We start from the raw sequence: 27737 nt of genomic DNA, 5'->3' as shown, positions 1-27737 counted from the left end.
GTACAGACTGGTGGAAAATGTTCACCAGAATAAACCAGTTCACATGTGAAACCGCTCTATTCTGTGCTTCATATTTCCTGACATTGCCTTATAATTGTGCAGCAATAAACACTCAAAACCTTGTGAACGGGGTGTTAAAAGAAGAAAAAAACCCAGCAGTAAACAAATAAACATCCCCCTCAATCGCCTCCCCTCTGCCGCCGCACCTTGCCGAAGCTGCCTTTGCCGAGAACCTTGATAAAGTTGAAGTCCTTGAGGCTCCTTCTCTGGATCTGTCCGTTCTCCCTGCCTGCCGAGGAGGAGGACGAGGAGGAAGAGGAGGTGGTGGAGGAGGAGGAAGAGGAGGACGAGGCTGAGGAGTGTTGGGGTCCCTGCTGGTCGAGTGACAGCGTGTCCTGCAGGCGATCTAACCCTGCCAAGTCTGTGGGCGTCGACGGAAAAGCAGATCAGACATCAGTGAAAACAGGCTGACTGCCTTTTTTCCTGTCAGCTCGTTATGCAAAAAAAAAGGCTTGTTTTTAAATGTTGCTCATTATTTGCTGCTGATTAGCTTTCAGTAAACTTTCAAATGTGATGATCACATCCTCTGTTAAAACCTGGCATGACTCAGTTTCAGTATCTCTAACCAGGGTGGTTAAATAGCAGCAGTGACCGGTGTTGTTATCATCGTTTGGCTCAATCAAACAAAAATGGGAATCTTTCCACAAAGAGAAAGTTAACTTTTACTTCTCAGCCTCCAAGGCGTGAGAGGATGATGACTAACTGTGACAACCAAATGGTGGTGGTGGGCGGTGGAGGGATGGGGGTGGGGGGGTCATTCTTGGATAATTCAAGTTTAGTCTTATATGCACAGCAACAATAATGGATTTACTTGTCTTTTAAAAGGAGCAATAATATTGTTGCTGAAATGGAAATACAACCTCTCACTGGTAAAATTAACACAGTGAAACCACATGCTGATAAGAACGCATCTCAAAGTGCTTTGAAATGTCCGCCTGTTTGTGTGAAATCTGTGTTTCGTGATGGATGTGTGTTTGTTTGTGTGCGTTGTGTTCACTGTTACCCTGCTGTGAGGGGGAGGTGGGGACAGCTGGCTGGCTGAAGCTGTTGTCCTCGGGCTGGGAGAGCTCAGGAGGAGACTGGGGAGGGTCCTGCCCTGGAGTCAACTGGACAGAGAGAGACAACATGACCGTTCCTTTTGACTGCCCACCCACATAACCTAGAGGAGGCCTTCAATGTCAACCGTTTCAGTGAGTTCTCAAAAAAAGGTTTGGGAGCATTTTGAGCATCCTTAAGAGTTTTGATGAGAGGACTGGTACCTCTCTCATGTCTGTATGGTAAAAATGAAGCTACAACCAGCAGCCGGCTAACTCAGCACAAAGACCAGAAACAGGCAGGAACTGCTAGCCTGGCTCTCCTCACCTCCTCTGGAGCTCACAATATCTGCAACTTAGTGCGACAAGTCATTTTCACTTTGGAGTTTTTGTATGGATTTAACAAACAAGATAAAACATGCTAATCTGTGAGATTCAGAGGTGCCTTTAGGTGAATTTTCTTACCTTTAGGTAGAGCCAGGCTGGCTGTTTTATGCTAAGCTAAGCTAGCTTCATAGTTTATGAGAGTGGTATCTCTGTTGCCCCACATATGTGACACTGAACAGGTGCACAACATATTTCATAATGAACTTTACAAGGACTCTCACACTTGTGTTATTTACATGTAATCTGTCACTTCTAACGAAGTTAAAACGGCTGCTTAATCCGCGTGGCGGAAGATAAACAGGCTTGAAAGTTAAACTGACTTTTCTTCTAGATTAGTCTTGGAAAACCTTGGGAACCTTGCAAGTTTTCCTTTCGCATCGAGCACCTTGATTTAATTTGCCTTGCTTGACATCGTCTGTCCTGCAGTGTGACTATTGCACATGAGCACAATGCAATGTCGATGCTGAAACAATATATTCAAGGGATGAAAGGGCATCAGCAATGACACTCATTATATCTTAAAATAAAACCATCTGCGTAAGTAATGAAAACAAGAACCTAATAGTAATTTGGAAGCCATGAGAAATATTTAAAATTGTTGCTTTGAACTGCAGAAACAGAACAGTCCTGTGTTTCCTATTTAAAATGTAATAACTTAACAATGGAAATATGTTGTGTGGGACTAAATATTCAGGGCCAGAGTGACGGTGACTCGTCACCTTCCTCCTGCGCTGTGCGGTGTTGGAGATCTTGTCGGGCGTGACTCCCAGGTCAGACAGGACCTTGGCGATTCCTCGGGCGTCCACACCACAGTTAGGAGCTACGTTGGTCTCACAGCGTCTGTGCACGTTCATCTTACACACTGCGTAACAACACAAACATGAAGAAAGGGCTTCAGGTTAAACAGAGGAAGGACATCCGACTGAAACACTTGACTTTATAAAATGCTGCCAAGTTGTTAGAGACACCAAACTGCGCCGGGACATCAGAGGTGCGAGTGCAAACACACACTTGCTGATGGTATTTTTAAAATGGAAAGGTATGGTTTAGTCCACAAAACTGCAAAAGATTTAAAATCTTTAAAATTAAATAATTCTAGCCACTAAAACACTTCTATGGCACTTTAAGAAAGGAAAACTGCTTTTTCATGAAACCTCAAAAATACAACTTGCACAGTGGTTCTACAATTAATTTTTGTAATCCCTGCAGCTCACCATTATCTTTCACTGGTTAGTGTATCGCATGTCATAAAATAATGAAATCACTAAAACATGCCTACAATTTGCTCTGACTGTTTCAAACAACAGTCCAAAAAGCTGTTTTTGATCCTGGTAAATCCTCATTGGCAAAGACACAAATCTGTGAGGTTGGCATTTTTTTTATTATTATTACAAAACTGTAATGAAAACGTAATTTTTCATTTGTGCTTTCATAAAATTAATTAACATCAATGAAAACATTTGTCTTTTTCGGTCGAATACTTTGAATTTAAACGTATGCACACGCCTCCAAGGAGACTGCACGACATGAGCGCCAGTGAAATGCATCCATGTGAGCTCACGCTGCAAATTCCCTGCTGCACTTGAACTCACCTTTGCACTGCAGGCCCTGCCTCATGAGGCCCCACAGCAGGGAGCCACAGTGGTCACAGAAGGTGGGAACCTTGTAGTTGTGGATACTGAACTTGTGGGGCATGTTAACACTGAACCGTTGTGAACCCACCTGCAGGGGGAGACACACACACACACACACACACACACACGTGGTGTTACAAAGAGGTCACCGTCGCATTATGGGAGGAATAATGCATGCAATTGACAGTACGCAGTGTGCACACGTTACCTTAAGTGACTCACACTTACTCACACAGTTGAAATGGTGAGTGTCTCTGTTCACTCTTTCCCGAACGATTCAGTGTGTGTGCTCATGTGTGATGAACAGTTTGGCAACATACTCCACGTGCACTTAAGTGTCTGCAGGTGAGCGTGTGTACCTCCTCAGGCGTGTCCTCCTGCTTCTTCATCCCGGCACACTTGGTGATGATGAGCTCATGGCAGCGCTTGTGGACGACACACGTACACACTGGAAGCACAGCGTCGACAGCAGACATTCACAACATTAATAACAGACAGTTTGGCCTGAAGAATCCGATTAGCATTGGAGCAACAAATATGTGATGTTGTTATCAGTGCCGCCCCCAGTTCGGATCGAGGTGGGGGGAGAATCATAAGTGAAAATGTAAACATTGAGTCCTGCAGTTCTGATGTGACGCTGCTGCACCAAAGTGATGCTCCCTTCAACAATATCATTAAAGCAGCGGTCTCATAGTACAGTGAGGTGTTAAGCTGGTGTCAGACTAAAACGCCGTCATCAGTCGACGATTTCAAAAACTAGCTGAATTATGAATATTTTTACATCATTACGTATATTTCAGCCACAACAGGGGAAGCACAATTCAACTGATTCTGCAAAACATAGATAAAGTCTGCTTTCAGGTTAGGGACGTCAGGATATGCCAGTATGATCGGGATGTGAAATATTTATATAGTGTTAATAATACACATGCTAATATTGCTATAGAAGGGACAAAAGCTGCCTTTATCTTTGTTATCTGTCTTTCTATATATCTATTAGTTAGCGGGCATTCAGACAGGAAACAACCCAGCATTTAAGGAGTGCGGCGAGCTGCAGGGGTTAGTGATTCTGTTAGAAGTTACTGATCTAAATAAAGTAAACGTCGAGGTATATGTTGATTCTATTAATGTTTGAGCTGTTTTGGAATCGAGGTTGTGCATAAACAACACGACTTCCTGCGCCTGCACCGAACGCTGGCATGGGATGTACATCCCACATCTGATATGGTTGTAAATCGTCGTGAACGTGAGCTGAGAAGCAATAATAAAGTGCTTTAACAGGTCAGTGACACTCATGTTTGCATCCACCGAAGAAGAAGCACGGAAGAGAAACAGTGTACACGTGTATTTTTGCAACAGCTCGTCCGTGGCTCTTGGCGATGGTGGCTCTGCGACCAAATCACAGCTGTCATTCGGCCCATACATAATCCCTCTTGTGTTCTCACTCTTAAATAAAACATCATGTGCTGTGTTACTTGAGAAACTGGAATCCGCCAGAGAAAAGTACTCACCCTGACACTGGTATCCCTGCTTCCCGAGCACACCCCTATCAGATCACACACAGAGGAGTCAGCGTTTCAGACAGCTTGGTTCAGTGAAATATAGCAGCAGGTAAGTCAGGTCAGACAGATCTGTGTGTGTGTGTGTGTTGCCTACCAGATAAAATCTCTGCAATGTGAGCAGTAGGTTGGTTGTCTCAGGTAGGTGGCCATGAACTTGTGTCCATTGACTTGATGGACGCGTCTTCGGACGGCACCCTGACGACGGCGAGGGCCGATCCTCTCTCGAAACACTCGTTCCTCATTCTCGTTGGTTCCCGAGGCTGTCGAGTGAATGAACTCAAGTTAATTGACAAAAACAAAACCTTCAAAGATGAATTTCAGAACTTCAGCGTGTGAGCTTTCCGTGTGCCACGGATGTTCTCTTATGCACTTCGATTTTACTTCCTGAGACGGTTTGTACAAATAAGGATAATTTGCATCATGTTGCTTGAGATGTTTAATCATTCAACGGCCTCTCATCTTCCTCCCCCCACCCTCCCTCTTTCCTGCAAACACCCCACACCTACCAGAGGCCTATGCATGCGTATGTGTGCCTGCTATTTATACTCTCATGTGTGGGCACTAAAACGAAGGACAGCATATTAAAATACTCCTCCTCAGCGAGCACCATCCAACCAGCCGTTCCCTTCCTCTCTGCATCTCCCCGGAAACATAAATGCTTTCCGAGGGTAACCTTAAGACAAGAGAACCACCTCCACGCTCACTCCCACACACACACACATACACACACACACACACACACACACACATACACACACCTTCTCTCTGCACTCCTGTCCTAGTTTGCCTTTCTATCACTCTCCCTCCATCCCCCTCCTGGCTGCGTTATAGATGTGGTTACCGCTGAGGCTCTCCAGAGTTCGATTACAGACAGACTGTCTAGGGACTCTGCATGTGTGTGAGTGAGTGTGTGTGTGTGTGTGTGTGAGTAGGAGTGTATGTGAGCAAAAGTGTGTGTTTTTGTGCATGTGTGTGTGATGACAGCTTAACGCGCCATTATTGGGATCACTTTGTTTTACATAATACATCATCCATCTGTCCAGGACACACACACATACACACAGGCATGCCGACAAGGAAGGGCGACGAGGCATAACAGTTAACACACACTCTGGTTCTGCTGAATGGCCGACTAGGAGACAGACGTCCAGTAAACCCACACAGACAGACAGACAGACAGGCAGGTAGAAGATTCAGATGTGGAAGACGAGCAGACAGCAGTGACAGAGCAGAGGAAGAGCTGAGCTTACAGATGGTGACACAAACAAATATGACATAAAAATGAATAGCAATGAAACTGTGGCGGCGATCCATCTGCTTCTCGCAGAACAAACAGCACTGTGGATAGATTTGTGCTGAAAACTCGACTCTAGATGGATTAGAAAATGCTAAATTTTCTGTAGAAGAAGAAGAAAAAATACCCACCAGCACAAGTTAGATAAAAAAGAAGATAGAAGAAGAAGAAGATAAAGAAGATAAAGAGGAAGTCGAAACGGGTCCTCGAATGTTTACAAGACTGTAACTGAAAGTTGCAGCTTCGGCTGAAGAGTAAGACTGTAGATGGATCAGTAAAGATCAGCTAAAAACAAAACCCAAAAAGGCTTTGTTTTCTGAAGCAAATTAGCAGGCAGCTGAAGCATTTGAAACATGACTTATTTTGATTCTCTTCTCTGAAATGGCTGTAACAGCTGAAGTTGAACCTTGTATAGAAGTTAAACGGGATCCAAAAATGCTAGTAATGATAATGTAGCATATTAAGACTGAAATGCATGTTTTTGTTTTGAGTAACAGAGAATTAATTTGATCATTTCTGACATTTAGGGCTCGTGGCACAGATACCCGTCTGTGCTGTTGGTCAGGACTCAAACGTCGTTCCAGATGACGTTTATGAATGACGGCCAGCAAATTCAGCTGGCAAACTAAATCTTTTCATGCCAAAATTTGTCTTAACAGATCTTTTTGTGGGTTAAATTCTAGCATCTTCCACCACGAGAGGATGAAGACCGACGACTCATTTCTCTTTCTCGTACTCGTCTTACATTAAGTGGATAAAGTTAAAAGGGGAATTTCATGTAGTAATTTGAAAGAATGTGTATATGTATTTGTTTTTGTACTGTGTCGTTTCTGCTCTTGAGAAGTTTTAGATATTGTTAGAATATGGCAATTTTCGGGAATAAAAATTTTGAATTGAATCTATGTAATTAATTTCCAAACTATTAATTAACTTCCAAAAGCTCTTAGAACAAACATAAGATGCTCTTCTTTCAAAACTTATCATTTCAAGTGAAGGATGCCTCCTGCTCTGTGATGTCAGTTTAACTCGCCTCCTCCACGTTTTCTTGTCACTCTCTTCTCCTTCTCCTTCTTCTTCTGTGGCGGCTGGCAGTCCAGCTTGGATCTGCATTACCGCCGCCACCTGTCGCTCTCACCTCACACGAGAACGTGGCGAGCAGTTCTGCTATCCAAAACACGTTACTTTGCCAGACAGCAGGAGAACCCGTCCCTGATTTACTACACAACCTCCATCGCCTGCAGCGGAGACGGTTTTTGCCAAATCTCTGCCGGTGGACACATTCCTACAGGCACATGGTCTATGCAGTCGTATCGCACGGCCACATTTATAAGGAACAGGAGAGGATGGAGAAAGAGAGAGCAGCGAATCAAGAAACAGAGTGGGAAAGACTGCAGATGGTCAGATTAGGTCAGATTATTGTTATTTGCTTCCTGAGACCGACAGATGCATAAGGATGGAGAGGAGGAAAGAGGAAGAAAAAAAAGGAGAAGAACAAGTCCTCCCAGCCTCTGAAGCTGCAGAGAACAGATTGCACCAGGGGAAAAAAAAAAAAATCTGCTAAAAATAAGACCTCTTCCTCTAGTTCTCACCCTGCATCTCTCCATCCCTCCTATCAGCACACACACCACACACACACGCACACCATTTGTTTTATCAGCATACATTAACATGACGAGCACTCAAGCCAGCTGAACTCAGGGAGGAAGTTCAGCAGTGGGCGGAGAGTAGGTCGTGAGGTCACAGCGGAGTGTCCAATCATCGATGAGGAGGGCAAGACACGGACGCCTGAGTCTGCATAAGTGTGTGTGTGTGTGTGTGTGTGTAATCCGTGGCTCAATCTCACCTACTATTTTAAGAAACGACTCCCTCTCTCTTCACTCTCTACTGCTCTCTTCATCTGTCTTTACACAGAGAAAATTTCCTAGCAGTTAAACTGCTGCACTCTCACAAACACACACACACACACACACACATTAATATATATATATATATATGCACACTGCTTTCACTCGAAGGCAGAGGACTGTTTCTATTTATAAGCAGGTGTGAAGACACACAGGTGCGGGTGAAAATCACTCTTATCAGGCAGCATGTGAGTGTGTGTGTGCAGAAAGGATAATTCAGAGAGAATCTGGAGGTTTCCATGTTTAACCAACACAAACAAACAGAGGAGGAAGGAAACAGAACAAGAAGAAGAACAGAGAGAAGGGGAAAGTTCTATGAATTCTTTCTAGGAAAACAGGAAGACCTAAATCTTCGTGTTTGGCCTCTTTTTTTGGACGGTAATCTCTCCATCTCACTCTAGTCTTGCCATCCAGTTTTGATGCAGTAGACTTGCAGTAAAGGATGTATGTAGAATACAGGTCAAATCTGCAGTAACTTGGAGTTTTGGTAACCTGGGTACAGCCAAAGAAAGTTTTGAGCACAATATCATCCGTTTTTAAGCACATTTGGCCTCTGAAGAAGCAGATATTCCCCTGAGGAGCTGGAGGAAACCAAACCAGAACTACAAGGAGGAGTGAACATACTTAGTTTTGTCAGATGAAGCTAATGCTTCTCAGTGTGCTGGATGTGTAAGTAGGCAACAGCTTGCTAACAAAGTGATAACACTTGGATTTTGTGTCACAGCTTGTTCTGCAATTACTTTGACAAAACAGGCAGACAACAGACACACTTCCTGTTACTTAAACAGAGGAGTTTTTCTCCTCAAATTCCTGTCAGAAGCTGCAGGAGGACGTGTTTCGATTTGTTTCTCTAGAGGACAATAATGAAAGTTACATTCATTACATTATTTGATTATAATTTTTTTTAATAACTAATTTTGACCGTTGCATGTCAGTAACAACTGCAGCGACTCAGTACAAACAACCTGCTTCTACGTGTTTTGGTTCTTCCTCTCCTCTCTGGTCGCCTCGGCCGCCTTCATGCAGAAGTTGTGTCGCAAGCTGAGGCGACTTGAGATAAACTTCCAATACCTTGTACATAGTTAAACTCAAATGAAGTTCATGATATCAGCAGCTGATATGCTGGCAGAAGGACAACCCACACAGCTTAATATCTTAAAATAGTTCCACCTTTCCAGACTCATTACTGTCAGCTTTGCACATGTCGTCGCTGTACTTGTCGCCACACAATCCTGAAACTACAGGCCTGTGCGGATGGACATGTGTTCTGATTTCTTTTCTCCTTTCTCTGGTAACACCGTGCGTTTTACCTTCAGTAGAGGATCCGGACAAATCAATGACCACGTACACCTTCCCCTCTGGCTCCAAGTCAATCTGCAGAGACAAAGACAGAGAGAGAAACAGAGAGTAAATCAGTGAGAAATAACATGACTGAACAGTGCAGAGCAGCAGGGGGCTTTCCTCCAGCACAAACAAACACACCAGCGCACACAGAAGAGGTCATTATCTTCACTACCATTACACTCCTCCTCAGCACTCCGTCATTATCAGCATTAACATTTTTATCCTCAACACCATCACTTTAGACCCCATTCACGCCTGCTGTTAACGCAGCAGCTCCATACAATAACATTATCTGTATAAAAAAATTCTCCGCATTCAAATGCTCGTTATTTATAAGCTTTCCTGTTGTCTCCATTCCTCCCTTGTGATCCAATCTCAATGTGCAAATTAGGTAGGTGGAGCTGGCAGACTTCTTGAGAAGCATGACATGTCCTGCAAGGGAGGTGATGCTGCTGAATTAACACAACTTGGTTTTCTTCTGCTTCTTCTCTCGCTGTTTGCAGGACTCCCTTAAAAAAGTTAAAAGACATGGGGTTTTTTTGTTTTATTTGCTTTCACTTTTATCTAAATTGCCATGTTTTCCATATCCAAGGTGCACATGCACACATACACAATGCATGTTAAAAGCAGGTGTAAATGCGGTCAGAGACACGAGTAAAATGCAAACCATCATCGATATTATGGTTGAAATGATCACTCAGTTAATCGCTGGGCAGAACATTTTGTACTAATTATTTCAGTAATCACATGACTCATTTTTTAGCTAAACTTTCCCAAATTTCAACCTTTCGGCCATGAGAATTTAGAGCATTTCACTGTCTTATATGATAGCAAACTGAATATCTTTGATGGTTGTCACTTTGGGCATCTTGTTTTTAGGAGATTTAGCTGTTTTGTTAAATTTTAAAGACCAAAGGATTAATCTACAAATCGATATTCCCAAACTCCAAAGCCATCATCTTGTACTTCGCACTGTAACATTTTTTGCCTCCTCTTGTGTTTTTTTGGAGCAGAAATGCCGTTTTTTTGGCTGTGAACACAATAACTACATCCCGTACAACTAAATTCATTGGAAAGTAGCAGTACTGAGAAAACTGTAATAGTGCTCAGCTGGACAGAAATTAATCTGCAACTATTTTGATAATCCTTTAATCGGTTAAGTCATTTTTCAAGCAAAAAGGCCAAACATTTGATGGTTGCAGCTTTTCAGATTGGAGAACTGGCTGCTGAGTCAGCTGACTCTCTTTGGATTTCAGATTGTTGGTTATCCTGACTGATCCCATCCTGACTTTCATGCGCATACATGTTGCATTTTTAAGTGTTCTCTGATGTTTCATAAACCAAAGAATTGAATAATTAAATGAGAAAATATTCAGCTGATTAATCAAATTTGAAAACAATTAGTTGCAGCCCTCCTTAGTACTGAGAAGGACCAAACGTGTTGACGAAAATAGAGACACAACAAAGAAAAAAGTTCGACTAGTATTAAATAAAGTAAGAAGACAGACTTTTTACAACATCCAGATACCAAACTGTAAGAGTGGATCACTTAGTGAGTAAAACCGATGAAGCCACAGTTGAGCAGTGAGCCTCTTCCTAATGAAGATAACACTGACCACCCTGTGTGTGCATGGGAAGGTTCCATACAGACATAAATAAGGTATAACATTAACTTTCTGCAAGTCATCGTAGTTAATATCATTTTATTATTAACCACAGCGACAATTAAAAGGTTTAGGGCTGCATGATACCTTTAAAGAACAATGAATATATAAAACACTGCACGCAAAAGCTCTCAAATCCTTCCCAAACGGAGTCGAATCGGCTCCCTTGACAAAATGTTCTTGTGCCGTTTGTGCTGAGTTTGCAGCCAACAAATGTGCAGCACTGCGTGTTGGATAAAGTATAGCTCGTGGAGTCTCATCCAAAGCTGTTATTTTTAGATCACCAGCGAAGCCGGTCCTATCTGTGTCAAAAGACTGTGAAATGGTAAGAATCAATATCTTCGGTTACACTCACAGGGATGCTGAGAGTGGCCCAAACTCAGAGCAGCTGTTGGAGGACAACAACCGTAACAGAGATGAATGACTATCAAAACCACAGCTAATTAAATTACACATGCCTTGTTTAGTCTTGTTAATTAATGAAGTGTGATAAAAAAAAGATATTTTTTTAGCAAACAGCTTGAATTACAAGTCCTAATAATTTCTGTGTGTGGGAGCAGGTGTTGTCAAAATTGAGGCTAATTTATTCTGGGAATTTCACAATGCACACAGAGCAAAACTCCTACTCAAAGGTTACTTGACAAGCAAACATAAGAACCGCATACGCACAAACTTATTCAACAAATAATGACATCATCCCCCGACAATATACATGCAGTAACGAAGAAGAGAGAGAAACTGCAACAGAGAGCGCTAGAGAGGCAGACGACACAGGAAGGGAGAGAGGCAGTGCAAGGGAGAGTGACAAAGAGAGGTTTAAATCCTTAGTTAAGCTCTGGGACAGCAGCCGATCCTCTTATGCAACAGTCGGACTCACGCACAGGCAGCAGCAGCACGCGCGCACACACACACGCACGCACACACACACACACACACACACATGTCCACACATTGCTGAACATGAGACGTAAAGATCGCACAGGATGAAGCACGAAACCGTCCAAGACAATCAGAGACGCTCTGTGCGTCTCATACGGATGCAGCAGCAAAGGCGAGCACACAGTCTGGCGGGAAAGGAATCCACAGCTCTGAGATCAGGACTCTTAAATCACATCATGTGGAACCTCAGTCATGAGCGCCAAACTCATTGTCAGCAGAAAGTACATAAGTGGGAAATCTGCAAGTGAAGAAAAACTGTGCAGTAATTAAATTACACAAAAGCAGAAAACATGAAAAGATATTTTGCTGCTGTTTGATTGGATATTTGCTATACTGAAGTTCCCTTAAAGAAATCAACGACTGACACGGCATCAGTGAATAAAAAACCTTAATCAATATTTTCTTAATTCTCCTGTCTGATAATATGTGTTGTTCCCCTCACGATTAAAATGACACCTGTACTATTGTCCTTTTTGGTGCAGGGAGTCTAAAGTTTGCAACCCAAGAAATGAATTCATCTGTTGATTTCTTTGAATTTCACTGTTTTATTTCACTCTGTTGTAAACCGCTGTTAAAACACTGACTTGTTTTCGAAAAGGGTTTTACAAATAAAGTTATTACATCACTTCTCACCATGTTATGGTATGATTAACTCTTCACTGAAAGAAAATCAGAAACTATTTTGTCTTATCTTGTCGAAGACTCAGCAGAGAGGATCTGCTGCCTTGCTTTGTCTCATATCAGTGAAAACTTATTATCTTTGGGTTGAACCAAACGAGACTTTCTGAAGACGTCAACTCGGACTTGTGAAGGCCATTTTCAGTTTTTGACATTTCATAGATTAAATCAGCAACTGGAAAAACGACTGTCAGATTTAGAAAGAGAAAAAAAAACAGCTCAGAGTGACACCTTCAAATGTCCTGCTTTGTCCAAACAGCAGCCCAACCGGATGTCGTCTACGACATTTAATTTTTCTGCATGAGAAATGACTGAAACACTGAATCAGTTATCAAAGGTAACTCAGGTTGCAGAATATTAACAGTTATCTTACCATTCACAACTGAAGTCCACCATATTAGTATTATTATTGTGTTAATATTTTTTTTAAATATGATCAATAGTTCAGCCAAGAAAATACATCTATTTTCATTCCTTGTAGGGTCACCGCAACTGATAATAATAACAATAAAACTAAGGAATTGCAACTAAGGATTGTTCTCATTATTGATTAATCATTCTTTCTGTAAAACGTTAAAACATCGTGAAAAGTGCTCATCGCAGTTTCCCAGAGGCCAAAGTGATGTCTTCGAATCGCTTTTGTCCAACCAAAGATGTCTTTTACTATCATAAATGACAAAGAAAAGCAGAAAATCCTTAGGAATCTAGAAGCAGCAAATGTTTGACAACAGCCTCACATTTGGACTTAAGTGAGATAAATGTCCTCAGCTGGATTCCACCACTGGTTTCAGCCCTCATGTCAAAGAATCTATCAGAAGCCAAAACCAAATACAAGACAGAGAGAATGTAGGACATATGAGCGTATCATCCTTTTGTTGCATGTATAACACGTAACAACTGCATGGGATTTGTGACCTATAAACGCCATTGGATTCTTGATGTCTACCCTTGAAAATGATGTGCTAATCCCCAAATGTAACCTCTTGCATAACAGTGAATCTCAGCGGGGATTTCAGCTGAAAGATGGACTCAGAGTGATTTGGAACAGAGTGGAGCAAATGGAGGCACCATCATTGATTTAGTGCTCGGGTCCTGAGGCGGCATGCCGGCCAAAAACTGCGCTGTTGCTGTCACATTAGCAGTCACTGGCCAATGGAGCTATGTGGCGTCTTCCAGCTCGTCTTTCTTCTTATCCAAGTCAATAAGAATTACTACTACACAGATACGGGCCTTTGAAGACAAGTTAGACCGTGCCAGTTTTAATTAACATGCCAAAAAATGTAAAATAAACCCAGGCTTTCAATTTTCTTCTGAATTTTGTTCTTGTCAAGATGAATTTGTATTTACACAATCACTGATGAGTATAACTCTCCACTAAAACCCATTATGCAGAATAATTTTAGATGGGTAAACCAGAAATATGACATGTTTATTTATTTTACCACTACTGAATCAGTTAACCACAACTGAATGATTTGTATACTGAAGCAAATTGTTCAGAGTTGGACTAAAATGGCACATTTGGTTAAATTCATCTGACAAGGATTCCCATAGCCAGCGTAGCACTGATCACTTACAGTTGTTGGCTGATCTGATGGATTATAGTCTGGTAAACATTTAAACAGCCAACTGTAATCACAAGAATTAACTTAAGTCAGATGCACTACACAGGGAAAAGTATTGGGACACCAGACCATTACACCAACAGGGACTTTTAACTCATTCTACATACACTGTGAAGGCTTTCCACAACATGTTGGAGTGTTTCTGTGGGAATTTGTGCCCATTCATGCAGTAGAGCATTTGTGAGGTCAGACACTGATGTTGGACCAAAAGGCCTGGCTCACAATCTCCGTTCCAGTTCATCCCAAAGGTGTTGGATGGGGTTGAGGTCAGGACTCTGTGTGGGTCAGTCAAGTTCTTCCACACCAAACTCATCCAACCATGTCTTTATGGAGCTTTGCTTTGTGCACTGGGGCACAGTCATGCTGGAATAGAAAAGGGCCTCCAACAAACTGTTGTCACAAAGTTGGAAGCAAAACATTGTCCAAAATGTATTGGTGTATTACTTTCTTTAATTAACAGCCACTTCACAAATAAGAAAAACGTGGCAGCATTCACAGAAAGTTTTTTTTATGGGAAATTCATTGTTAATTAATGGACAGAGTAGCAGCCTACAACTGATCAGCCTGAGGCAAAACTGGTTCACATAGCATTTAAAGTCCATGGGCAGCAGGCCAACAGGTGTAACTTATAAGATTCATGATGGTCTCATTCCATTTAGCTGTATTAGTTAGCCAGCTTTCACACTTAAATGGCAAGCTGCACCTGTGTTTATGAGAAAAAGAAATTTATAACAATGACTGTGACTAATAACATTAGTAATACATCAGTTGAATTCCTTTAGCTGTGCTCACTGCAGGACCTCAGTATTGTACTGACTGTCTTCATGGCACTCCCAGATGAAAGAGAGCCATCGTTGTTGTCATTAGTCACACCTGTGCTTCTCTTGCTCGACATTTGCACTGTGAAAACGTTCCACAAGAGTCGACTGAACACACCCCTTCTAAGTGGTCCCTCAGCTCACCTGTCGCCTGTTTGAATTGTCTTAAGCCCCGCCCTTCAGCAGGTAACACACATTTAGCGATTTAATGGAAACAAGTTGACTTATTGCCTGGGAATCTAACCTAACATGTACTGGTTAGTTTAATTGTACGGTGTTTGAAAAGTCAAATCGTTTCTGGTCACCGTTTCATGGGTCTGCTTTCTACCTGTTCCTTCAAGCTGCACTAATCGATATTTTAACACCAACACTAAATTAAACGACGATATGTAATAATCAATATGCAAAAGAGCAGCTTGTAGGGATGGACTCAGATAATTATCGCAGCTCTGCAGTGTGCTATAGCAGCTTTTACCTCATCGTTTTATTTATTTTTCAGCCCACCAACTCATTTTCAGTCACGGCCGGCTGTTTTTGGCAAAGCTGGTGAACTCAGCTGAGCATTTAGCCACTGAAGAGCCATTTATTTCCCTCAGGAGTCGGTGGAGACAAAAACAGAGCTAAACGGAGAGAAAATGATGGGAGTTAAATCCATCAGGTGGCCAGGAACACAACTAGATGCTAATGCTGTTCCATAACAGGCACTCTAAGCGTGTGTGGCTGAACCTGTGGTTGTATTAGAACATTGCAGGCTGCTCTTTGGTAATACTGGATTACTTAGTCGCATCAATATGGTAACTGATTTTTAAGGTAGGTAACCTAATAAGCCCAAACTTGACATTTTCATTTGTTTACTTTATGAATAAACATTCTCACAAATTGTAAAATACATTAATAACTAATGATTATGTAGATTGTTAGCTACTTTGTTGGTAATGGCCTAAACTGTCAAGTCTGCCATGAAATGACTGGTCATAATTTCTCACAGCCCAACAGTCCATTATTGCCGGGAATTATTTTCTTTCAGCCAAGTAATTGATTAATCATTTCAGGCCTAATAAATTTCCATATACCACGACAGAAGATTTTATTCACATCACCATCTTCTGTTAAATGGATCGTGGCGTGACTTGGACCTAACCTGCTGTGTACAGACACACACACATGCACTGAGGTTCCCCGCCTGGACGACAAAAGATGGGAGGAGAGAGACCTGGAGAATCTAGTTCGCCTCATTAATCTTGTTAGTCCAATTAGGACTGATACAGCCAGGGAGACGGATAACTTCACAAACACTTTACACACACACACACATGCACAGGAAGCTGAGCGTGTGCGTAAGAGAGAGAGAGCGAGAGAGAGAGAGAGAGAGAGAGAGTTCTCTAAGTGTCTGGGGATTTTAAAATGGACTTCAGAGGGAGGTTAGAGTTAAACACACGTCGAAGCTTAACTCTGTTGTGTTCGTCCCAGCACAACACATACAAACAGGGTCCAAACACACACACACACGCCACTGATGGAATAACAAACACACACACACACACACACACCATATGCAGCAGCACAGAGAAGCACTCAACCAAGCAGGCAGGGCACTCAAAGCTTGCATTATATCAATACTGTGGAGCTAACCCCCTCCCACTCTCCGTCCATCTAGCTCACTATCTCTGTCCAACCAGACAGCTCTCTGTGTCTCTCTCAGGAGCGTTTAGTCTCAGTGACAGCCTCCCACATCCATCTGTCAAATAACAAATTTCGGCTTTGAGAGAGCTCGACCGCGTTCACACAATAACATGCGTGTTTGCATGTGTGCGTTAGTGTGTGTGTCCTTCTTTTTATCACTCGGCAACTGTGCCTGTGAACACACACACACACACACACACACAGGAGGCCCATGCTGAGTGAGACAGCATGAGAGTCATGCATCTTTAATGTAACATCACAGACGGCTAATAATGTAAGAGGAGCTGAGCTATGTGGTGGCAGCACTGAGGGTCAGGGGAGGGTGAGGGGGGCGGTGGGTCCGATGGTCCGGTGCCACTAAGCAGACAGGAAGAGAATCGGATTTGGAAGGACGGACATTCCCGATCAAATGGCCCAGTGTGTTCAGTCATCTTGGAGCACACAAACATTAAAGACGAGTGTGCGATATCCAGATGGACTGGCAGACGGCCTGATGAGCAGCCTCTGTAGATCAGACTGTCGTCACTGTTGGATCCATCTAAATGAAAACACGCTTCATAGAGACTGAAGCTGCAGAAGGAAGCCCATCCCCACGGACGAACGATTTGAGGAAAATTTTGTATTTAGATTAAATTAAATAGGTTTTATCATGTGCAAGCACAAACTCAACTTGTTTCATGATAAGAAAAAGGATGCAGTTAACTTTGCTATTCCTTTTACAAAATTACAACAATGTTACTCTACTTTGCTAAATTTAATATGATAGTGATACTCAGGTGTTGAATTTGTTGATAACAGCCGAATAGTGTGGATAATTAATAATTCCAATAATCACAAACGGTTTGTTTATCATGTCTGTTAGTGTAGCTAACAGTTTTGATATCTGACACGTCAACCGTTTTGGGAAATGTGTTTGTTCATGTGTTTTCAAACATTAACCGTGCTTTTTTTTTCCTCAAAAAAGTCTTTGGTTTTAATTTTGCTGGGCCAACTGATGAAAATCAGGAAAAGGAAATGGTGACTAAATAACCACTAGTGACTCATAATAGGAAACTAAACAGCAAACTGGCTTACAATCTGCCAAACTACAGGTTATGAACATCTTTTTAATATATGAAAATGGAAAATTATTGATTATCTTATTGGTATTGGCTGAAAAAAATCCATATTGTGCATCAATAGCTGCAGACATGCTGTATGTCGCCGGTACAAACCCCTACCGGCAACAATACAGCTCAAAATCAATAATCGTAAAAACTTATTTTACTTCTTACAGCTTTGTAAAGACAACACTTGTAATCTGAGTAATCCAAGTAAATTGTGGCTCATTAAGAAGAAAATTACACTCTTTCAATCACTAATTCAATTTACTATTCTGTCTGTTTTTAAAATAAATCACACGGAAAGTAACTTTGTTCAAAATGCACTTTTCTTTTGCGTTACCCCGAGTTAAAGAGGGGACGAACAGTTTGGGTTTCGTCTGCCGTCCCAGAGCTCTCAAATATCCTCCCATTTCTTCCCTTTCACTGGCAATATGCATTAAACACCCTCCAGCATACACTCACACACCAAAGGTTGACCTGATTTGGCATCAGTGGGCAGAGCACAGAGCTTGTCTTTGTGTGTGCGTGTGTGCGTGTATTGTCACGGTGACAACGGTGCATCTTAAATCCAGGCTGCCCTACTTAAGCAGGAGATCACCATGGGGGTGGAGTCTGTGATGTCATGCGACTTGGTGAGGGAACAGAGTCTGGGTCTCAGGAAGAAGGAAAGGACAGTGACAATATGGTCGTGACCGCCGTGATGATCGGAGTCATGTTTTGGCTGGCGACACATTAATGGATGATGTTTTCAACATCACCTCGGTGGTTTACATGCTGAAAAAAAATAGTGTAAAGGCCCAGTCACATAAGAAAGTGGCTCAGCAAAGTTCCTCCATGCATCTATGCAAACCAGTCAGGGCTTAAAGCTTGGCTAGTTGGTTAACTAACACACTAGAAAACCAGAAAATCAGTTACAATCACCAGTCCAAGCTTTCTCTGTTTTCTCTCTACCGTGACAGTTTCTCCCTCCTGGCATTTTGTTCTCAGGATGCACATCATTTCATTCACAAAAAGTTATTAAAGAGAGAACAACACTCGCTGAGTTAGCAGCAAGCTTGTTAGCAACAAAGCCAACCGCACTGCAAACCATGCCTCCTTTGTGGAGCAGTTTGTACTCCGACATAGGAAGGTTCAGTAAAGGTGGATGGTGCAACACAGTTAATAAGCTGTGCACGCTTCGTCTATTTTGGACCTGATGCTCCATTCCTCAAAAAGTCAGCACTGTCAATACAATCTGTGTGTCGGTCAAAAAAACACATAAGGTTTGTGCATATTTACTCCACCCCCGCGAGCAAATCCACAGGCCACAGTGACTCCCTTAGCCATTTTAAATGCTGGTCTGGTCAGGCCTTAAGGTGACTGTTACTGACGGTAACACCGGTCATGATACTGCACTGCAAGAGAGGACATCATATCATAAAGACCATAATATGATAAACCAAATGAGGAAAAAACACTGACGACCATTTACTACTATGAAAAAAAAGCATATTTAGACTTGAAACAGGATTAACCATCAATGTTGATAAACTAACAAAGTCGTTTCATTTTGGGCTCAAATGTTCACGGCCTCACGGGGGGCAAAATGTTTTGGTTCAAAAATGTAACATCAAAATTAGCTACGGATGAAATGTAGTTCCTCCATCACTAATCCTGGCTCCTCTAAGTGTTAGCGTGCGAATGTGCTGACACCAAATGTCAAACTGTGGCTGACATCTGATGTGAGGAAACGTTACGCCGTGTGGTCCGAGCGCCTCAGAGTCCGAGCTCCTAGCAGCCCTCAGCCTGGTACATTTACATGTACACAGACCTTATTTCCACACCTCCTCTCGTGCTCTCTCCATCACCTCGCTGGCTTCCTCTTTTCCACAGCCTTCTCCTCTTCCTGTCTATGTATTTTCATTTCCCTTTCAGCTCCACCAATCTCCCTTTTCTTAACGCCTAACTCATCTGCTTTTTCTCCCTGTCTGCCTTTTCTCCGTCATTCTCAAAAACCTTAACTGAAGACTTTTTTTTTCTTACACTTTTATTAACGCTACTTTGAACTGTTTTAGACACTAATTTTAGAACTCGAAACGCAGTGGATGAAACCTGCCCATCTCCAATTCCAAAACGCTTAATGGAAGGTAGAAATGCGGATGGAAACCGCATTACTTTTACTGAGGTGCTTTGTGAATGAACAACAAACCTGCTTTTACATACCACTCAGGAGAAAATCTGCAGATGTGTCATGAAATCTAGGAAAGGCTGCTGTAGTCCAGCAGAAGCTTTTTGTAGCCATGACAAAATACTAAAATAATACAGCAAGTATTTCACTATAAAGATACCTGTAATAATCGTTGTTATGCAAGGTCTACTTTGTAATATTTCAAGTTGGCCTAAAAGTAATTTATTTCCAGATTGAGTAAAAAAAATTGCCTCATCTTTAGCCCTGATTTACTAATTAACATAAAATTGCTGACAATAATTTGTTGAAAGCCACGTTGCCTCCAAAAACATGGCTGCCAGTTGACGTATTCCTTCACTGTTCTATAAACCCTGAGTATAAGTGCAAATATGTTTATAGATATGTTATAGAACAACAGATATGGAAGGTGGCTCTTTCGCATGTTGAGCAACATTTAGTCGATGGTTGTTTGGCCCACAGTAAAGGTTGTATAGTGAAAAATGTTTTGAGGGAGGCAAAAACACAACATGAACAACCTGCCACCTGAAGTTATTTCATGTTTTGATGTTGTAAAAACTTAATATTAAGTTTAACTTAACTTAATATTAAGTAATGATCAAAATCATACACCAAGACAGTTTTGGCCAAAACAAGTTCACAGTGGAATTTTCACACTGGTACATGTCTGGTGTGATTAAAGAAAAATTACAATATTTCATCTTTTTGGTGCTTTTTTCATAGGTTTGGTCACAGTCACAACATTGTTCACTGGCTGCATTGTGTACATGTGGGATTTACACTAACCTCCATGGTGATCAAATATAACCCCTTTATTTAAACAGCTTATTTAGAAGTGGAAAGTAAAGGCTGAGGTCCTGTCGGCTAAATGCATCCTTTGCATTGCTCAGTCTCCGACGTACCATAGCTACCACAGGCATGCACAGATGCAGTTTTGTTTGGCACGTGGCTAACCTCTATATGAGGATGATGCAAGGCAATTTTATTTATAAAACACATTTCACTACAAGTAAACACAATGTGTCCATGCACATACACACCAACAGATAAAATGTTGCTGTGTCAGTGTCAGTCTAAGCAGCAGCTGAGTACCGTAGACATTTACGGTCACAGTTTTTAACTTATGACATTACAACCGCGTCTTCCATTTCAACATCTTTAGGTTTTGCTTTTACTTCCAAAGAAGTGTTGTAATTAAACTTGTTTAAACCTGTCTGAAGCTTGAATATGCTGGGCCCAGTAAACACGGCTGTAGCTGTCTGATTATCTGCATACACAATCTCTACAATCATGCTGGTGAATAAAATGGAGGACAAAGAAACCTTTTAAGTTTCTCCACCTTTGAAGGCCTTTACTTTAAATTATTCTGACTAGTCAAAGAAGCACCAGGATACTGTTCAACTTTGCTTTTTCTCTTCTTACCCCCCTCCATCTTCCCCCCAGCTCTCACCTACCCATGCCTCCCTCTCTCTCCCCGGTGTTTCTGTGGGTGAGAGGCTGTCACCAAGGGGACGGGCTGTCATTGTCGCCATGGGGATGGGCTCCACAGAGCATCTCAATTACTGAGTGGGACAATTAATAAGCATCAAAGCCTGGTTAATATTTCACCGGTGGCGCAGAGCGGCAGCCTGGCCCACAGCGCTCGGGGTCCACGGGAGATGCATCATGGAGAGTTGGTGGAAGACAAAAGGGAACAGGAAGCAGACAGGATGGGAATAACAGCGCTGAGACGACAGGGATGATGAGATGAGAAGAGAGGCGGCAGAAGGGGCGGAGGAAGTGAGAAAGACAGAGCTGAGGTACAAAAGCCTCGATGTTCCTCTGAACAGCAGGAAGGATACGGTTTGGTACCGAGTTTACAGCATCATACTGAGGAATGTTATTTCAATTCTGACTTTACATTTTATCAGAAACAAAACAACAACAACTTGTCCCGAGGGGGCCTGCTTCATGGTAATCCATCCAATTATTGATGAGATATTTCACCACAAAATAAAAATGTTAATCTCACAAAGGCGCTAGAAGAAAAGTCATTAGCATTCATCCCATGGGGACCAAGAATATTTCCAACCAATTTTCACGGCAAAACATTCAATACTTGCTGCAATATTTCGGTTTGGACCGAAGTGGTGGACCCACGAATGGACACTATACTGTGATCATGACTAAACAGTTATTATCAGTGGTGAAACAGGTAGATTTTTGCAATTTTGTTGACCAATAAATCTGTTTAAAATATAGAATTTATTCATCACGTAATCAAATAATTAAAACTCTTTTCCCAGATTCTAAATTAAGAGGATTTGGTGCTTTTCTCTGTTCTAAATTCAATATATTTGAGTTTTGGTCTGTTGGTTGCACAAAGGAAGCTTTCTGAAGACGTCCCCTTGGACTTTAGGGAAGCAGTGACGGGAACTTTGCACTATTTTGTGACATTTTATGGGCTGAACAGTAAACAAGATCCCACACATCACAATAGTAATTGACAAATTATCATATCATGAAACAGTTTATTTGTTCATTAGCACTTAGTCTTAAAAAACAGCATATTTTTAAGGCTTGACCTGTATAATCTGCTCTGCATTTTACCTGGATTAAAAAACTCAGATAACCTATCACCTTCTATATTATACCTTCTTCCATTTCCTTGTTGAGACTTCACTTGACATCCTTCCTCCCCACTGGAGACTAAATAAGCAGCATCAGGAGGAAGGAGATGAAAGAGGAGTGTAAGGTCCACAAGTGAGGCAGGAAGACGATGATGATGGGTAAATGGTGTGTATGTGTGTGTGTGTGTGTGTGTGTGTGTGTGTGTTGGAGAATGGGGGGGGTGAGGAAGACACAAGAGGCAGAAGTGATGAGTAATGGAGTAACGAAGGGAGGAGGGGAGAGGGGGAGGTGGGAGGGACTGTGTCGCTGTGAGGCAGATGTATTGACAAGGCAGCTGACTGATCAATGGGATATGGTCAATCAACAGAGTGATCCATATGCTCTGACCTTAACACTGATAGATGCATGTGTATGTGCGTGTGTGTGTGCGTGTATGCGTGTGGATAAATCATCAAATTTTAGCATGAAGACTTGTGTTATGGTTGGGGTAAGTCTATGTAATGTCCCCACAAGTGACAGAAACAAGGATGGGTGTGTGTTTGTGTGTGTGTCTATTTATATGCCAATGTATACTGATACAGTATAAGATTACATAACAATACATCAATTATACCCCTCCTAACAAAAACATATAATTTGGCTTTGCATGCTTTGGTCTACATATCTTTACATCTTCTCAGCTGTACATCAAGAAAGATTTCCATAACACTTTAGCAGCACTGCAGCATAAAAACAAGCCTCTCAAGACTGCGAACTTGAGATTCACCACAATGAACATTTTGTTGCCTCTCTTTTACATAATGTCATGGTCATATGTTAATCCAGCTGAGAGCAGAGTCTGTATTAAAAACTCTGGCATGAAAGACTTCTCACGGCATTACTGGGCTAAAAACATGCCATTTTGCCAAAATAAACAGCAGTCATAAACAAAACTTAAATTTTATTGTAATGGTTTAAGGTTTCAAGTCTCTGACTGCTGATTTTCATTGGGTACAGGCATAAGCTGAAACCAACAGCTACCTGAAGGGTAAAATATGCTTTGGAAAATGCACAATTTGTAGGTATTACTATTGTTAACACTGTGTGTCCTCAGCTCTCTACCTTCATCGGCCTTTCATCTGACATAAAGCAAGACGAGACAAAACAAAGCGTAGAAGTGGATCAAGATCACATGTTAAAACTGGAAACAAACCTTGCAGGCCCAAAACAAGCAGCTCTTTATCCCCTTGTATACAGATCTACGTGTGGCAGGCCAACACGACAGTCCGAACACAAATTAGATTACATGACAAGAAACCGTAACAAATGAAAGGAACTTCAGTCTTTCCCACTGCTGGGCTGCAGTGTGTGCAATTTGAAGACGCCGAACAAAGTTGTGGTGAAGTCTTGCAATATCTGCATTGTTGTGTTTGTCTTATAAATCTAACTCTATGGGAGGGAGGAAAGACGGGGGTCCAAAGGGGCAGGAGGTATGTGAGGGACTGAGAGAAGATGACCACAGGCAGCACCTGAGATGCTCAAATCAGATCTAATGCAAGTCCAAACAGCTCCCACAGATGTTACAGACAGAGGAGGCAAAGCTGCAGTATAAAAGCACGACAAAATCCAAAAAGCTCTGCCGTGCCTCCACAGAAGTCAACTGGGACTACATGACTTCGTGGGAGACCCCAGTACAGACCAAAGGTGACAACCAGCCAACACATGGAGACACGCATACAATTTGACAGCCAACCTGCGCAGCTGAGTTCGCAGCTGACCAACACACGCCTGCAACGAAAATGAAAGAACATAGTGGTGGTGATGATGACAACGATGATGATGATGATGGCAGAAGGGACTTCTAAATTCAGTGAAGAGACATCCAACACACACACACACACGCGAGATGTACAATTGCAAAGGGTTTTAAGAAAATGTTTTGGTTTAAAGGTAAGGTGAGCATGTGACAGGAAGGCCTAAACTGAACAGCCACAGGTGAGCACCTGAGTAGGGATGAACCGGATTCATATCTGTCCCCAATACGGACCCTATTAGGTGGATTGGTTACGTCAAATACAGTTTGAATTCACTGTTTAAGTTTCTCTCATTGAGAATAATATTGTCTTTATCATCCACGCAACTGTTAAGATTAAATGTGGAGCAACCATATCGGATCAGGTTTCAGTATCAGTGGCAGAACCGAGTGATCAGATTGTGTACCGGAGGGGAAGAAGTTCAAAGGCTTCCCAGAACTGGCCATGCAAGTAGTTTTTACAGGGAATCTCTCAGGAAGCAATGTGTGCAAATGTCTGGATGTCCCATTCCACTGTACACCGTGCAGTGACCACAAGCACAGTATGTACTTCATCAAACAAGCTACGCAAACAATACAACAGGAGGACTGTTGCAAAGACTGTTTTTGAAAGTGGTGGCCCTGGCTTGTCCCAGGACATGAGTCAGTTATCAACATTTCATTTCACCTGCATGAGTTCATATGGCAAGACTAATTTATCTGCATGCAAACCCGTGGCTTTCAGGACCTGAGACCTTCTGCCTCATTGCTCCAAATGTAAAAGAGACACACGTGAAACACATACCCAGTCTTCATAGTGTCTGGTGCCGTTCTGCAGCAGGTCCTCCAGCTGGATGGTGCAATTGGCCACAAAGTCATCGTATCCGATGGGGGCATCGTGAAAAACAGACAGCTCCAGACTCCTTCCCTCTCGGACCTCAGTGCAGAACTCCTGGTGCCAGGCGGGGCTGTTGGTCTTGGTCCTGGTGGCGGTCTGGCCAAGCCGGGTCTGGTCAAGATTCAGGGCCAGGTAGGGGTCCAGCAGGAAGGAGCCGCTCTTCCCCACAGCATGACGGAGGGCCCACGGGGTGGGCTTCAGGTCCACTGCCTCACACACTCGCACCTTCAATAGGCCACTGAACACAGGCATGGCTGCAGGCTCCTGGGATGTGTGTGTATACAAAGATGAATGTGTGTGTGTGCGTGTGTTTAGACTAGTCTGCCTGTTCCTGCTCCTGTACACAGTGTGTTTCCTTCCAATGAGCAGGGTCACTGCACAGTCCTGCTACATGCCATAATGCCGCTGGCTCCTTGGACTCTCAGTCTTGTACAGCCATATCAGAATACTGTGTCTCTCACACACACGCAAATTCACACAGAGACACACACTCGCGCTTACAGTACAAGCTGATGGTTCCGTAATGCGCTAAAAAACGCGTAAAACAACACAGACTCACACCCTTCGGAGGACGCTTGCTGAACACTCTCCCACCCGAGCGGCTGCCTTGTTTGTTTATGGTCGGTCCCGTGCGCCAGACAAGATTCCCGTTTCGGCGGAAAACAGGCCGAGATATAAGACGGCAGAGAGGGTGATCGCGGGTTAACAGGCTCCGGTTGGGTTCATGTGGAGCCCTGGAGCTTCCCCGCGGTCCTTGCGTGTCTCTCCCGGGTCAGGGTGGGAGAGAGCGCGAGCAGCCGCGCCTAGCCATCCGGGATTGGAGCTCCGTTTCCAGCCCCCCTCGCTCGCTCTTCTCCGGGATAATCTCCTTGCTTCGACCTCAGGGTGACGCGATATTTACGCGTAATCTCGGAAAGCAGCGCCTTTTCGCCTCCAGGTGCAGTCTTTTTTGGGGGGTGCTCGCGAGCGCCCTAATACATCACGGTGCTCTGCTCGCGTTCCGTTCCTTTTTTTTTCTTTTTTCAGTCCTTGCGCGCGCCCCCCGCCCCGTTTCCCGTCCCCTCTCTCTCTGTCTCTCTCTCTCTCTCTCTCTCCCTCACTCGCTTGAATCCGTGAGTGAGCTCGAGCTGCAGGAAATGCGCAAAACGCGTCACCCGCGCTGCCGGGCTCTTGCGCCGGATGAGAGGGAAGAGTGAGAGAGACAGACAGACAGACAGACAGAGAGAGAGAGAGAGAGAGAGCGTACAAATGGAAGAGCTGTTTTGAGCGCAAGAGACGAAGAGGAGGATGGAATTCACCCGCAGGCATGGAGCGAGCGCGCGCGCGTGTGTGCATGTGTGTGTGGTGTGTGTGTCCTGGGCCAGACAACCAACAGAGTCAGTCAATCAGTCAGTCCTTATGCACGGTCACAGACAGTCCACACACGCACACAGAGGAGAGCCTGAGCAGACATAACGCGCTATAACAGCACTGTTCCATCACGCCTCTTAAAATATCTCCCCATCTTGAGCTTGAGTCACATATCACTGAAGTGTGATCATTGTTTTGGACAGCAGTTGTCACCTGTCTCACGGTGTCGTGATACTTTGAATCTCCATATTATTACATAACAATAAAGATCTGTACGTACACTCCGGTTTATTGGTACCATATGCTTGCATGACATACACGACTGACTATGACGTGTATACTGCAGTAATGTTGGTTAGAAGACTACAGTAACTGCTGCTGTGCTCTTATTTAATTTGTCCACATGTATGCATGTACTTCTGTATGTTTACACGTAAACCGCTGCAGTTTTTGTTGTTATTTTTGGTGAACTTGTTCCTTTTTTGGGTGGCGTGACTTGCATTGCCAATCTACCACATATTTTCAGGTACTAACATTGTGCAGTAACATCTTTAAAAAAGTCGTCCAAAGCACACATTTGTTTCACATTTATCCATGTTGTACCAACAATTTATTCTTGATTTTAATTATAAATGTTTTGATATATTTTATACCATTTCACTAACATTTACTTTATCTTCTTTAATCTATTGTTTAAGCAGGAAAATAACAAAATAGATGACATGTAAACAGGTATTAAAAACCGTGCTATACCCTGCAGCCATAATCAGACTGTGTTTATTTAAATCAATGTTACATTACATTAAGTGTTATATCCCGAGGCGTTTAAGTTTGTTGCCTTTTGTAAACTAATTCATAACATGGTCCATCATGATATTTATTATCATTACGATAATAATTATTATTGTTATCATTATTCTTATTATATGACGTGTGACACATCCACTCATCACCGTGACATTTCCTCATTCAGTGAGCCACTCCCCATCATAAGCAGGTCCGTTTCAGTGTTTGCGCACTAACTATTTAGTTTTAAATTACGGTACATGTAAAGGTAAAACAAGGTTCCCTTCATGCAGGTGTAACACATCCATTACGCTCATGATTGTGGTCTTACATGTGAGCTCTCAAAACGTGACTTTCACATTTAATAATTTTGCTCTCCAACGAATTTGTTTTTAAGGAAGCTGATTT

The 27737-nt window shown here is 42.6% G+C and overlaps 1 protein-coding gene across 2 annotated transcripts in view; it reads right to left on the bottom strand.

Moving 5' to 3' along the window:
- Positions 1-26266, bottom strand: part of prkcea (protein kinase C, epsilon a) — a 37532-nt gene extending 11266 nt beyond the window's left edge. For both annotated transcript variants that reach the window (XR_006842018.1, XM_046376977.1), the window contains exons 1-9: positions 25101-26266; positions 9186-9249; positions 4772-4937; positions 4627-4661; positions 3475-3563; positions 3074-3203; positions 2201-2343; positions 1064-1166; positions 207-421 (exon numbers count right to left, since the gene is read on the bottom strand). Coding sequence is in view for 1 of the 2 variants with exons in the window: in XM_046376977.1 (XP_046232933.1) it covers positions 207-421; positions 1064-1166; positions 2201-2343; positions 3074-3203; positions 3475-3563; positions 4627-4661; positions 4772-4937; positions 9186-9249; positions 25101-25445 (1290 nt within the window). In the remaining variant the exon portion in view is untranslated. The remainder of the gene's footprint in view (positions 1-206; positions 422-1063; positions 1167-2200; positions 2344-3073; positions 3204-3474; positions 3564-4626; positions 4662-4771; positions 4938-9185; positions 9250-25100) is intronic.
- Positions 26267-27737: the final 1471 nt, after the last annotated feature.

The sequence above is a fragment of the Scatophagus argus genome, chromosome 21 (genome assembly GCF_020382885.2).
Source record: "Scatophagus argus isolate fScaArg1 chromosome 21, fScaArg1.pri, whole genome shotgun sequence".
Lineage (NCBI taxonomy): Eukaryota > Metazoa > Chordata > Actinopteri > Scatophagidae > Scatophagus > Scatophagus argus.
Note: the sequence above shows the minus strand (reverse complement) of the source record. Positions and strands in the feature narration are given on the sequence as shown.